The 14963-nt window shown below is 34.8% G+C and overlaps 1 protein-coding gene across 1 annotated transcript in view; it reads right to left on the bottom strand.

The window, feature by feature from the left end:
* Positions 1 to 14963, bottom strand: part of CAPRIN1 (cell cycle associated protein 1) — a 33450-nt gene that overhangs the window by 14481 nt on the left and 4006 nt on the right. Inside the window, exons 3-7 of the mRNA XM_072969771.1 lie at positions 5426 to 5488; positions 5230 to 5316; positions 2075 to 2313; positions 1903 to 1985; positions 1317 to 1454 (exon numbers count right to left, since the gene is read on the bottom strand). Coding sequence (XP_072825872.1) covers positions 1317 to 1454; positions 1903 to 1985; positions 2075 to 2313; positions 5230 to 5316; positions 5426 to 5488 — 610 coding nt within the window. The remainder of the gene's footprint in view (positions 1 to 1316; positions 1455 to 1902; positions 1986 to 2074; positions 2314 to 5229; positions 5317 to 5425; positions 5489 to 14963) is intronic.

Here is a 14963-nt window from a genome sequence, read left to right as displayed (position 1 = left end):
ATGCTCCAACAATGCTTTTAGAAACAGCAGTCAAAATTTCAAAAGTATTCATAGTTAAGTGCTTACCTATATATTAGTTATGTGCTGGGTGCTAGAACAGATCTCTGGCAATTGAGGAATTTATAGTTCAAGATCACGGAGTTATAATCTCTCCATCATTAAAAAAAAAAAAACAGAACAAAACCTTGTACCATTCACCTCACGTACTGGCATGGTAGACAGCAATAAATCTGGGCCCATCAGCCAAAAATCTATTTGAAAAACCTTTAACAGTTGCCCCTCATCCATACTCTAGCCCAGCAATACTGCAGCAAGAGAAGTATCAGTTTGTAACAGCGATCAGGATCAATAAAATAAACAACTGATATTTAATACCTCTGGGACTTACTGTTTACATGCTTTGTCTTTTTTGGTCATGCTTAAAAATCTAAGTGTACATATATAACTAAACAAATGTATAGCTTGAGCTGCATCTCTATTCAACTACTGATGTGCATTTAGGATGTTTTCATATCTTGGCAGTTATAAATAATGTTGCTGTTAATAGCAGGGTGTATGTATCTTTTTGAATTAATTCTTATTTTGTGGTTGGCTTTATTCCTTTGATCACTATGGAAGTTTAAAAAGCTAAAGCTCTAAACGTTCTTAGAAACAATGAACAGTACATATATGTAAATTTAAAAATATATGTACAGTAAAAAGAAAAAAAAAGAAATGAGCTATCGAGCCATGAAAGACATGGAAGAAACTTCAAAGATGTATCACTAAACAAAAGAAGCCAGCCTGAAAAGGCTACAAACTGTACAGTTTCCATCAAATGACATTCTGGAAAAGGCAGAGCTACAGAAACAATAAAAAGATCGTGGTTTCCAGAGATTTGGGAAGAGGGAGGAGGAATGAATAGGTGAAGCACAAGTGATTTATAGGGCAATGAAATTATTCTGTATGATATACTATAGTGGTGACTACATGTCATTATGCATTTGTCAAAACCCATAAAATGAACAACATCAAAACTGAACCCTAATGTAAACTGTGGACTTTGGTTGATAATGTGCCCATGTTGGTTCATCGATTGTACCAAATATGCCACACTGATGAGGGGTGTTGAAGGTAAGGTGAGTATATATACGTGTGGCTGGGGAGGGCTATGAGCGAACTCTATAATTTCTGCTCAGTTCTGCTGTGAACTTGAAACTGCTCTAAAAAATAGTCTATTAATTAAAAAAAAAAAACAACCCACAAAGTATAGCTTGAACTTGAGGCAAAGGAAAGTAAACCAGAACTCTAAAGCACGTATCCACCTGAGCACTCACCAGCTTCTGCTACCTGGTCTTCAGCTGCAGGCGCTGAGGCTGCCTCCTCTTCCTCACACAGCCCATTCTGGTGGTTGTGGGTGCTGTCAAAGTAGTTTGACTGGAAAACACGCTCAACAATTTCCTTTAGCGCTTTATCTAAAAACAGAATATGAATTATAATCTTGGACTATCTGAGGATGCCTGGCTTGAATAAGATTCAATATTCTACAAAATACTGTGGTAAGAAAAGGAAAAACACCTCATCAACTGTTACTTAAAAACATAAAAACATTAAATTCCAACAGAATTTATTACAAAATGATAGGTGATCTGTCCAACTCAAGCAGAATAAAATTATGAACAAAACCATGTTAATTCAGGATTCTCATCTTTACAGACTCATGGTTGTTTCATGCTGGCATTTTGAGTAAGACACAAAAGAAATTGCAAAAACATAAAAATAAAAAGATATAAAATGAAGCAAACCAAAAAGTAAACAGTGGATGTTATTTACACAGCTCTAAAATTTCTTTAATTAACATTACTTTTACATAGGAAATTAAATTTCCTAGTCACAAACTCAAAAGCGGTCAGTGATACTCACAGGTTGTTCCACACACAGGTTTTTCCTTCCCTTCCAGCAAGTCCCACAGGTGAATGGAGGCATGTTCATACTGCTCATTCAACCTTATAATAACAAAACATCCAGTTAATTACCTTTTAGTTGTCAACTCAACACAACATTTAGAAGTTCCTATTAACAAATACCACTCTACCTCAAGCTCATATCCCGTTCAGGGTCCGCTAATTTGTAGAACTCATCCAACAACGACAACTCCTCTTCAGACAATATTGGCACACCATTCAAACCCTGCTTCAGGTCAGTTCGCACTTCATCATCTCCCAATTTGTCCAAAACATACTGCAGCTCAAGCACAGTTTTTAAACGTTTCTGTTCAGCTTCTTCTCTCATAAGCTGCTCCCGACGTGCTGTCTTCTTTATTGTTTTCTGAATCTGCGTAAGAATATAAACATAAGACAAAAATGAATTTTACCTAACTCCTTTGTAAATAACACATATTTTACTCATTAAGTTAGATGTGACCCTCACCTATAAAAGAATGATTAAAAATAGTTCAATGAATAATCTGTTTTAGGTAGCTGCTAGAAATTCAAAACGTATCTTTCCCTAAAAAGTATTATACTACTGAAATGGCACCAATGAAACAATGTATTTGGGATTTGCTTCAAAATAATCTAAGAGATGGAACAAGGGAGAAGATGTGAGTATATACGAAATATAACTGCCCATGAGATAATGATAACTGTAGAAGCTAGTATGGCAAAATGTGATTGCATTAGCCTTTTCCTTTAGTTTTGAAATTTTCCATAATAAAAAGTATGAAAACTAAAAATTTTAATCAAGGTTCTGAGTCAATTAAAAAAGAAACCCAACCACAGCCAAAATAAAAAAAAAAAATTCTATCTCTATGAAAACATGGTCCAAAATTCTAACTTTAAGTGCCTATTACTGATACACAAGGAGATGTCAAAACCCACTACTGCCTCCTCATCCCAAACAATCCACCATTGGCATTATAAAGGCATTCCAACTTATTGAAAATAGTGACTAAAACTGACTTGTTTTTATGAATAAGAGGATGCTGGCAGAAAAGATGGTAGTTTAAGACAGGTAAAAGCTACGTATGAATATATTTTTCCCACTATATTTCTCCTTCTATTACTCTTTTCATTCCCTGGGAAGGCTGGAGAGAGAGCATCAGCCAAACTCAAATATTTCTCTCCTTTCCGTGTCTAGCATCAGCTTGGGGTCAAAGAAAGGTCAGTCTTTTTAAGAGCTATGACTCTGTGTTTCCTTCCCATCTTCTCCCCTTTCTCAACCCCCACTAGGGCAAACTAAGAGAAAACCAAAATAAGGACACATGAAATATATAATAAAGGGAGAAAAGGGGAAGTGAGACCTGGAAGTAATGATGAAAGTTGTAATAAGTCAAATTTACAATGGTAGCAGACAAGGTAACAGATTAAACAGTATATTAGCAATAAACAGTAGGTGAAGAGTACATATGAACAGAGAGAGCTCTCTCTAAGCAAGGATGGTCAAGCAAGCTTCCAAAGAGAAAGTGACATCTATGCCTCACATGGGTCTTACGAGGGATGAGGTGCAATTTTAGGGTAGAGAGGTTTTTAAACGCAGCTGGAGGCAAGAAACCTAGGAAAAAAGGCAGGAATGAGAAAGTAAGTCAAGAAAGCAAATGAAGTAAGATAATAAAGAAGCTACTTTGGATGAAATGAGCAATTCAAGTAGAGAAGAACAAAAAGACTCGAAAAGGTAGGCTAGAACTTTCAAAGAAGCTCCTGAATGTGAAACAAACAAAATAAGTTAGTAACTGTGGAAAGTGTAACAAAGGATCAGAGTTAAATAAAAGGACTGCCAATGAAGTTAAAGGCCCAGTGAAGTTCCTGAAAACACCAATGTTAATAAAAAAGCAAAAGAGGATACAAGTTATTTTCATTTACATAGTGAAAGAAATAGATTCTATATTAAATTGTATATAGCAATTCTACTTCTATGACCCCTATTAAAAAAAAAAAAACCCTCAGAACAAGAAATTGGGCAGGGTTCATCAAGCCTGAGCTCTGATCTAAGCTAAGTGGAACAAATCCCTACTTGGGTGTAAATTAAATTTCTTTTACTCCATTTTGAGGGGTGTCATCAATATTTTCCACCATTAATCAAATTTAATAAGTAACAATAATATTAAGTACATGAAATATATTAGTTATGCATCAAATACTGTTCTAAGCACAACTCTATAATGAGGTAGGTACTATTATTATTGCCATTTTTACAGATTAGAAAACTGAAGCAGCATGACAGCTCTCCTCTCTCTTCTCCTACCCTTCCCTGTCTGTCCTACTGGCTGTTTCTGGAAAACCCTGACTGATACAGGAATAGAGAAGATAAGTAACTCTCAAACTCATATAACTATTAAGTAAAAGTGGTAGAATTATTACTCAAACCATGCAGTCTTGTTTCAGAATCAAAACTTTTTATCTCTGTACTGCATTGTCTCTCATCACATAATAAACTGTTTTGTTTATTCATTTCACCAAATCAGAGGCAGCTTTATATTTCAATGGCATTTTAAGACCTTCTCCAAATAAGCTAACTCTAATTCAGAAAGGTATTAATTTTCTGGTCTCAATTTTCAACAAATTATTTGACTTTGCTTGTATTTAATTTTTACCCTGTTGCAAATCAAAAGATATTGGGGAAAAAACACACCGCTTTGTTGGGTCAAGAGTTGACACAAGAGCAGTGTTATCAATTGGCAACATCCCTTACGATTCCTAATGGAGAAAATAGTTACCAATTATATTAACAAGCCTCTTTATTTTCTGACTAATGGGACTGAAAGACAGTCATTTGGCACAAAAGAATACGTGGAAGATAAACAGCAACCATGTTTATGGAGTCATCTCTTTGTATCCAAGGGGAATCAATTCCAGGCCCACAGCCTTCTTCCCATGGATACCAAAATCCATGGATATTCAAGTCCCTTACAGTCCATCCTTCATATCTGCAGATTCAACCAACTTAACATTTCAATCCTTAAATGAAGACCCTGAAGACACAGAAGGCCAACTGTATATATTTACATAGATAATTTTTAAACCATGATATGTGTCTGCCATATATGAAACTCAGTCCTTTTAAAAGGCATCTTTCAGGTGTTACACTAAACCTTACAGAAATTGGAAAGCATCTTAGATATAATTGGATCCAATTCTCTCCTCCTGCAGAGCTTATCAAAGGTAACACAAGAACTAAAAACTCAGGCAACAAAAATTTTTCGCTCTCCTCATTTTTAATGTTTCATAAACATATATACCATCTTTTACTTACATCTTGGCTTAATGCCATGAAACTCCTCTGTAATTCTTTTGCGAACTCCAAGTTATTTGTGACTTCCTGGTACTTAGATACGGCATCCTAAAGCAACAAAGACAGAAACCATATTTACTAGAAACACAAACACAAAATTAATTTTCTTATTAAAAATAGTGAGCATAAAATCTTTAATAAAATATAACATCTTTACCAGCTGATCTTGATTAAGCCTTTCTCCTTTGTTCATTCGTTCCTGGTAATCATCAAGCTTGCCCTATATTAAAAGAAAAAGTAATTATATTCCATATTGAAAGTACATACCAGCTAAACTGTACTAAAATAACAAACCTACAGAATCCTCTAAGTTTGTCTCAAATCTTTTCCTAAATATACTTTTTAAATATATTACAGTTTAAGTTAGCATATAAAACTGCTTAGCGAGCTACTTAATATGCCAGTTAATAGTGAGCAACAGAAATGAATTTAAATACTCCAACCACACTGAATGATACCAAATATTGTATTATAAGCCAATGATAAAACACTGCTTATTCTTTAGGTTTCTCAGAAAAAAAAAATGTATCAGATGGCCCAGGCATATGATACCTACCCACATACATGAGGGCCACAATTTGGTTAGGGTCCAACTTACACCCAAGTAAGCATATCAGATATTTTATTAAGTGTTACATTTTTGTCCCTCCCTCCCCCTGCCATGTGAGTAAGTGATAAAAAGAGTGTATTTTTCCTGAATAAACACACGTGCACTTTGTCTTTGATGTGCCTCATCCATTTTTCTTGAACATGAAATAAGTTCAAGCTATCATATCAGCTACAGGCACAGTGTATCAATCAACAGCTTTGCTTTCAGTATTTTCTTGCAAGTGTAATTAAACATGCAAGAGAAGGGGAAGAAAATTAAGCCTCTGGTTTAAGGTCATCTTTTTTTTCCTTTTTGCTACGGTGATAACTTTGGAGGTTTCCTAGGCTACTATTGTATAGGTAAGACCCTCCCACAAAAATATACTCAGGTACTGAAGCAGTCAAAAATTCAGTTACTGTTTTAAGGGTCAGAGGAGACGAAATAAGTAGAAATCTAAATTACAGGGGGGCAATTTTTAAATAATCACAAATTATAAAAATATATAGTCCCTTACTCTTAACAGTAATAAAATTAAGAAACAATTCTGATAAAACACAGATGCACAGAAATAAGTTTAAAAGCAATGCTAGAAGTTGTTTTATGTCAAATGATTTTCTTTGTACCAAAATCATGAGTCAACTTGCATAACCATTCTACCATTTGTTCTCTAAATTAAAAAGCCTATCACAATTCCTTAGTTATACTAAAGGTAAATAAAATCACTATAATCAGTAAAACATTAAAGGATGATGAAACTATCCAATTTTATTTAGGTGAGCTATTATAATACAATCAATAAACCTCCAACTAAACACATAAAATTCAAGTCTACTGGCTGAAAAAAAATCAAGATTTTTACACTAATAGGGCAGGCCTAACCCCATGTGCAAAAGCTCAACTGCCTCAAACACCTGAGGATGAATGAAGACAGTTTATTTACTTTTTTTTTAAAGAGGCTATTTCTCTTTAAAGAAAAAAAAACTAAACAAAATTTGCCTTTAATTATGATTTAGGATATAATAATAGCATGGCAATCTACATTTTTCTATTTAGAAACACATGGTTAATAGAAGACAGGCAAATTGGAGGGCCTGAAATTTAGCACTAATATAGTTAAAATTCTAGCAACTAGGCAAAAGAAAAACTGCTGTTAGCTAATACTTTGCATTTATTATCTCCCCCTTTCATGGTATTGTACATTTTTTAAAGTAACTGTTGCTAAACCAAGACATTAATACACAGTGAATGTACTATATATCCCATGCAGGACAGTTTTATATACTGAGCTTTAACTTTACCACTTAATGTCTTGAGAACTTAAATCATATATGCCAATCAAAATGGATGTCAAATCAAATTCCTGTAAAGTGTTTGTATATATATAAAAATATAAAAAGATTTTTTAATGTTAAGAATAGTACCTAAGTGGTAGAATTACAGATGCAATCTTTTTCGTTTTGTTTTGTACACTTAAATATTCTGCAATGGACATACAATTAGTATAATAAAAATTAAAATCTGGTGCTATATAAAAGATGTTAAGATTGTCAGATTTCAGGATATTGTCAGGACTTTCACCTATAATAATCCTTGAGCACCGAATCTGTATTATCCTATAGAATAACATATCCTGTAGCAGAAAAGCTCCAATTTTCTACACAACAGGAAATTTAGTATCTATCCAACCCAGAGATCTATGGCAGATTATATTTTCTAAAGATGGCTCCCACATACTGTTCTGCAATGTGGCCTCGGCACTCCCCCATTGAGAACTAGTCCAATTTATCTGCCACTGTACTGACTGAGTGGGCTTCAACCAACAGAGTACAGTGGAAGTGATCCTGTATGACTTCCCGGGTTCAGTCGTAACAGAAGTGCATCTCTGCCCTGTTTACTGGTCACTAAAACCAATCATGGTAGGAACCCTGAGCCATCATGTATGTCCAATAACCCTGAGTTTACCATGCTATGAGGAAGCTAAGCCATGAAGAGAGGTCTCATACAAGAATTCTGATCAGCAATCCCAGTGTTAAAAGTCATCCTAGCCCAGGTATCAGACATGTGAGTAAACAAGACTTAAGTCTTCCCAGCTGAGGACCCAGGCATCATGGAGCAGAGACACCAACTGCAGTGTATGCCCTGTCTGAATCCCTGACAGGCATCATCTGTGTGCATGATAAAATGAAGTGAGTGTTGAAATAATCTGTCACATAGCAGTTACTAGAAGAAGGTTAAGAGGGAAATGAAAAGGGAAAGCAGTTACTATGTGAAACTCAAGCCTCATAAGTACACATCTTCATGGAAAACTGTCACCAAAAAGTATGCAAAAAGACTTCTGAGCATCCAAAATAAAAATATGTGCATTTCATCAAAGCTCATACATCCATTTATTTTGATTTTACATTACTATAACATTGCTTCCAGTTTTTAAATCCATAATATAATTTAAGAGCCATGATTTTTTAAGGGAAAAGGACTGCTATTACCACCACAAAAAGTGACGTTTACTGTGAGGGAACAAAGGTGTAATAAACTCTCGATTTAACTGAAAAATCTCTAGCATCTTTAACGGATTTCCAAAAAGCAGATCACAGTTCCTCACACCTAGTGAGTTAAATCAATGCATTTATAGAAATCCAAAAAAAAAAAAAAACTGTAGTTACTAATCGAATGAAAAACTACAGGTCTTTCATGAAACATTTTTCTAACCACAATAAAACCAAAGTTCAACATAGCTTTTACATTTGTTCCTCTATAGCTGTAAATACTTTCTACACTACTGTTAGAAATATCCTGTCCACTTCCCTCCCTTGCCCACACCTCAGGAAAACAAGATCCTGGGTCTGATCACAGCTCCTAACAAATAGCTCTCTCATTCAAAGAAAACACCAAAACTTACTACTAAGCCTGCAGGATGACAACAGAACCCTGTTTTGCATTAAAAGGTACTAGTTTTGTTTTTGTTTTTATCAGTATAGCACAGGATCTCCTGGCTGCTTAGATGTACAGGACTTTATCACCACGGAATACCAACTGAAGGGACCTCTGTTCACTGTAACATATAACCACATTTCTACATAGCAGAAACCCCATGTTGGTCTAGGTCAGTGATTCTCAAACTGATGTCCTCAAACCAGCAATAGCAGCATCAGCTAGGAACCTGCTGGAATGCAAGTTCTCAGGCACCACCCCAGGCCCACTCAATCAGAAACTCTGGGGGTGGGATCCAGCAATCTATGTTTTATCAAGCCCTGAGTGATTCTGATGCATGCCCAAGTTTGAGAAACACTCACTTAGGTCAAATATACTGTAATTTCCTTGTAACAGCAAGCCCAGTAGAATGCAGAAATAAGGAATTATTCTGAATCAAAACAAATAATATGAATTGTGACCCTAGCAATCATTATATGGCAGCCTCAATTTTGGAGATAGGTTGCTTAAAGGTTCAGCTTTAAAAAAAAACTCAGAAAACTTGTTGAATGATGGTTTTCTAGAGCAGCTTATAAATCTATTTACCCTAGTAATTACTTGCATAAGATTCATTTATGATCTGAACACTGAAGAGATACCACCTTCCATTTGTAAGTAGTACTTTTATTAAATCTTGCATTGTGAGCCAAAGCTCCAGAAATTTAGAGTATTTTACAATTCAACTCTGGTGAATGCCAAATTTTGTACCAGAATTAGAAAGCCTCTTAGGACACACAACTGGTTTAATTTTCTACTTTTCAAAATGAGGGTGGCTTACAATCCCACCTCATTCTGAAGCAGCTTTTAAAAATAAGGAAAAGGATATGGTATCTGCAGTGGTCCCAAAACTACAATCTGCCTAATACTTGAAAGAATACTTATTTGGAGACAAATGACAGTACCTTAACTAGCTTCATTCATATTGTCATATATCCTATTCAAATGGCTTACTTTAGGTCCAAGTAGAAAAACTGTCCATTTGGGGTTAAAATTTACAGTATAAACTAAATCAATATATAAATAAGGACTTGCTTATCAAACTGACGAATCCAAAATTAACACCAATAAAAAGAAAGAGGGCAAAGACAGGAGTAAAGGACTCCAGACAAATACAACTTTTTTCTTCCCTAAGCTAGAACATGGTTCCAAACTATAGAGTGGTAAAGACAAATCTGTCAACTACTCATATCATCCACATAAAATGAATATTAAGTATTTTTTTCTGGCAACTGGAGCCATTTTTCTAGCATAAAGATATGTTCATCAGAAAGCCTACCACAATATTGATATAACAAAAACCTGCCCTCTTACAGTAATACCTATCTTTAAATTCAATTTAGGGTTCCTTTTTCAACTACTGAACAAGTATTAAAAATTCCTTTTCGGAGGGTGGGGAATAGCTCAGTGGTAGAGAGCATGCCAAGCATGCATGAGGTCCTGGGTTCAATCACCTGTATCTCTATCAAAAATAAGAAGAGGAAGAAGAAAATAAGAAAAAAATTTTTAATTCATTTCTAGCACCACATATGAGCAAGATAAAAATCAAACTATTTCCCAGACTACTCAGAATCTCTAAAGCAGAACCATGGTATAGAGGTGGGATAGACATCACGCAATAAATGTCAAAATACTAGATACTGAGAAATAATTACCCTAATAAGTGCTGCCCAGTCCCACTCTATCTCCTGTTTCTTTGTTGCCTGTAATAGTTGACAGTATGTATTACGTGACACACATTCAAATTTAAAGTATCAGGTAGCTAACCCTATCAGGGAGGCACTATTATCAACCATATTTCATCTAAATGGAAACTGAAAGAAAGGGCAATTAAATAACTTGCCTAATGTTATAAATCAGAAAAATTGTGACTCAACATTTCCCCACTCTGCACTCCAGCCATGGCCACATCTCGTTTCTGCCCTGCTGCTGTTTTCCTCCTTTTCTTTCCCCAGAATCGCAGTACAGATCTTCCATTCCTCCCCCAAATTTTTCATCATCACCAGTTACTTTATTGAAATGTTTTTTAAAAACTCACTACAGTGCCATGAGGGTGCCAGAAGATGAATATCCAAAATAGCTGTCCTCCAGAGCTTTCCTTCTTTACTGTTACAGCCAACCAATTCCATAAATGAACAATTGAAAAAAATATTTTTTAATTTAAGTTAAAAAGAAAAGCAAAAAAGACTCCAAAAACCCAAAAATTCTTCAACTACAAAATTTGTAAATAGTCACAACAAGAAAGAGTAGGAGTAGACAACATCTTTAGTTTGAGTATCTGGGAAACTATGTAACTCCTGTTCTCAATTAAGGGAATCTCCAAACTGGGACAGAATACTTAAAAAATGAAGCCTAAGATGAACAAAAGTAGTAGGAACACCTAGCTGTACCTTAAATCATTTTATGTCACCAGGTCAAATAAATCACTTCCATAGTACTAAAAGAACCTATAGAATGACAAGTGCAAAGACAAAAAGTCAAAGATTTCTTTTCCTCTCATTTGTCCATAATCTTCAGTGACATTATTTCAAGTCCCCACTCCCTGCATTCCTGTTCTTCACCTAGAAACATCAGGTCTGACTTTGCCATATAGTGGTAGGCAGCTGACTACCTCCAATTCACCTTTCGCCAATTCAGTTGAGACTCAGTTGCTAGTAAAATTCATAGAAGACAGGAAAGAATCAAACGTTTCTTCAATTTTTAAAAGGAGGGTAGAGAGAACATTCAGTACAATCCATAGATGATCCATAACAGCTCTCTTCAAATGCTGGAAGCCTTACCATGCAGCAGAAGTCTGAGTTGTTCCAGAAAACAAAGTATCAAACAGTGGTGGCAGGGATCTAACTCTAATGTCATGAACTTTTAAGGGCTGTCCAAAAATAAAACAGACTTTCACTGAGAAGTGAGCATTCTACCAGGCCCTAGACTGCAGACTTTCCAAACACTAAAGAACAGTCAAAGGATGCTAAATTAGGTATTATATAAGATCCCACTGTAAGATAATTTTTCAAGCAGATAACTAACCAGTTTAATTTGAGGGTTTTTTTTGTCCAACTGGAAAGAAAAAACAGATAATCCTATTTTTAAAAACCCTTATTCCTTGTCCATGGTTGTAATTATGCAGTTAAGTCTGAATGAATGGAAGCACCTGACCCTAGGCAAGAAAACAAAAGTTTAGAGTTCCAGCATCACTTACTTTGAATTATATTCTTAAAAAGTCTAAAGCTTGTGCATTTGAAAAACAAATGATCATAGATAATCTTAACAAGTGTCTTTTGAATTATATCAGTTGCTTTAACCAAACTACTCACTGGGATGAGGTGATACAACTGAATGGTTTATACGCTGTTGGGAGTTCAATGTAAAAAGATGTGAACTTTAATTCATTTAAAATGGAGACCAAAGGTTTTTTCCCCCAATAATTGAAGTATATTTCTGCTATTCCTGTTTGTTTAAGAATATTAAGGGGAATGCAATGAAATTTCTAGTAATTCACAATGGCTCAAACACCAAGAATCATCTCTGTCCTTCTTCCTAAGCATATTAGACTACCTAGATTTTAAAATAAGTTCTACTTGGCTATTCATCAACTCTGTTCACTTAAAAAAAAAAAAGAAAGAAAGAAAATCCTTCAGGAAAAAAAAATCTCATTTCAATTAAAACAAAACAGTGCAAGTATATAGCTCTGTATATAAAGCATTTTCCCCCTAATGGATTAATCCATTTCAACAGGGTTTTGTTGATGAAGCTACAAATATTTCTATGTAATGATTTAGTCAAACTAGCAAATTATTTATTTAGCATACGACACGGTGTGATGTTAATAAGTCTCCGTCCTCCAGGAGCTTACTAAGTATTTTGAAAAATACATAAGGTAAGAAGAACATAAGGCAATATAAAAACATCAAAGAAATAGAAAGCAGAGGAAGTTAAAGGAAGCAGACTAGTTGAGCATGGTCAAGAAGCACACCCTCCTGAGGTGTGCTTTCCTCAGGAAATATGAATTCTGAACTCTGCTCAATAAAGTCTCTTTCATCTATACTTTTACACTCATACTCCATCAAAAAACAAAAACAAAAAGACAAAACAAAAGCACTGGTATATAGCTGGTAGAAGAAATAAAAAGATGAGCAGAAGTCAAGCACCTTACAATTCCAACTTTGGCTGACTTTCTCTTCTGCTACTCCTCTAATTCTTCTCTACTACATACATACCACACATTCTCTCACCCCTTGCCCCTAAAAAGGAACCAATTACTAAAAAATATCCAGAAGCCTGGAACACAAGAATTAAGATGGAAAGGCTGACATACCTCCTACTTCTACTAATGCTTTCCCAAATTTTCTAGTCTACAACATACCAAGCTTGACTAGAGAATGTGCATTTGGGGCTTACCTAAGTAAGCATAAAAAGAAACCAGAATTTAAACTTTAAGAGTTCATTTCTTTAAAACAATACGATGTCCCAGTGATGCCTGATACAACAGGACCTCATTTGTACTGCTAGTCTCTGGATCCTAGTACCTAGATAGCCTACAAACACAAATTTAACAATGAGATGTTAATAAAGGTCTATCAAAAAAGAAATCAAAAGCTTTTTTCTTTTACTTTCAGCTTTTTTAAACAGAAGAACTCTAAAATTAAAGGATCTGAAGTAAAAGGCTTTCTACAGGATCAGCTTTAACATAAAAAAGTCCACCTATGTTGCACACCATTACAAATTCTCACTACCCTCCTAAAACATTACAAGAGATCTTGGAATTCTCCCATTTCAACCTGGGTCATTTTTACATGAGCATCTTAATTTCCTCTTCTGTAAAATGGACTGGAATAAATTCTATGTTGGCTTTAGGCTCTTAAAAAATCTCAGATTCTGTAACAGTATGATAATAAAATTAAGACTATATTGCTGTAAGTCTAACCTTTTCAAGTACTTATGAATTTTTTAAAGATGAAAGAGTACTAGACTAATCATCTAGTTCTAAATGTAAACTAAGAAATTAATTACAGAAAAAGAAATTATATGCTTAATCTCTAATTCATACAAAATGTATTCTGATACAACTATCTGCCACGTGGGAATTAACCTGGAGCAAAATAATATGGCCAGGTTAAAACAATACATTCTCATTACAATACTTAGGATTCTACTCTCATCCCAGAAAAAGGTATTCACGTTATCACATGAGGGAATTCACATCTTTTTCTTTTAAATTCAAATTTTAAATACTTCTCTATGTCACACACAAAGAGCACACCCAGACATTCAGAGGGAAACAAATTAAGCATTATAAATACCTTTTTTCTTTGACAAGGTGAATGCAAAACAAAGTACCACACCCTCTGCACTGCAGAGGAATAGTTCATGCAACCATTGGAAAAACCAACACAGCAGCTATTTTAACTGTCAAGAAAAACTTCAAGTATTATCCTGAAGATTTTGCTTCAAAATAGGAATATTTTTATTTCAAACTACTTAAAGAAATTCCACACAACAGCCGCACTGAAAATTCTAAATAGATGCATACCGCAATGCTCTGGAAAGAAATGTTACCCTCTCTAACAATTCTTTTCCAGAATAATATTACCTGAAAAGATATAAAAAGCAAAAAAACTTAAGAGTATTATGAGAAACAGTACACTCTGGCTATACTTCTGGTCACATGCTGGTTACAAAACTCTCAGGCTGTTTTGCTGGACAACACTTGTTAATCCTTCACTTACCAAAGTTACTACTGTCTTAACTTATTATATTTACAAACAGTGTAACAAGTTATAATGTTACCTATTAAAACATTCTTTATTCTACATCAAAACTGATTACATCTTACCATATAAATGAGCTCTCTCAAGTTAAAACTAAGACTTGGTTTCAAAATATCATCTTGCATAGCCTAGTGCCCAGTTCTATACCAACAAACTGATGCAGAAAACTAGGCAATCACTCAATTCATTACTACTTGTACTTTAATCAGCCAAAAGACTGGTAAATGGGGGGAGGGTGTAGCTCAAGTGGTAAAGCACATGCTTAGCATACACAAGGTTCCGAGTTCAATCCACAGTACCTCCTCTAAAAAATAAGTAAATAAACCTAACTACCTCCCCCACAAGACAGACTGGTAAATGTAGTTTTACACTTG

This window comes from Vicugna pacos, chromosome 10 (genome assembly GCF_048564905.1).
Source record: "Vicugna pacos chromosome 10, VicPac4, whole genome shotgun sequence".
In the NCBI taxonomy this organism is placed as follows: Eukaryota; Metazoa; Chordata; class Mammalia; order Artiodactyla; family Camelidae; genus Vicugna; species Vicugna pacos.
This window is presented reverse-complemented; position numbering and strand designations above follow the sequence as displayed.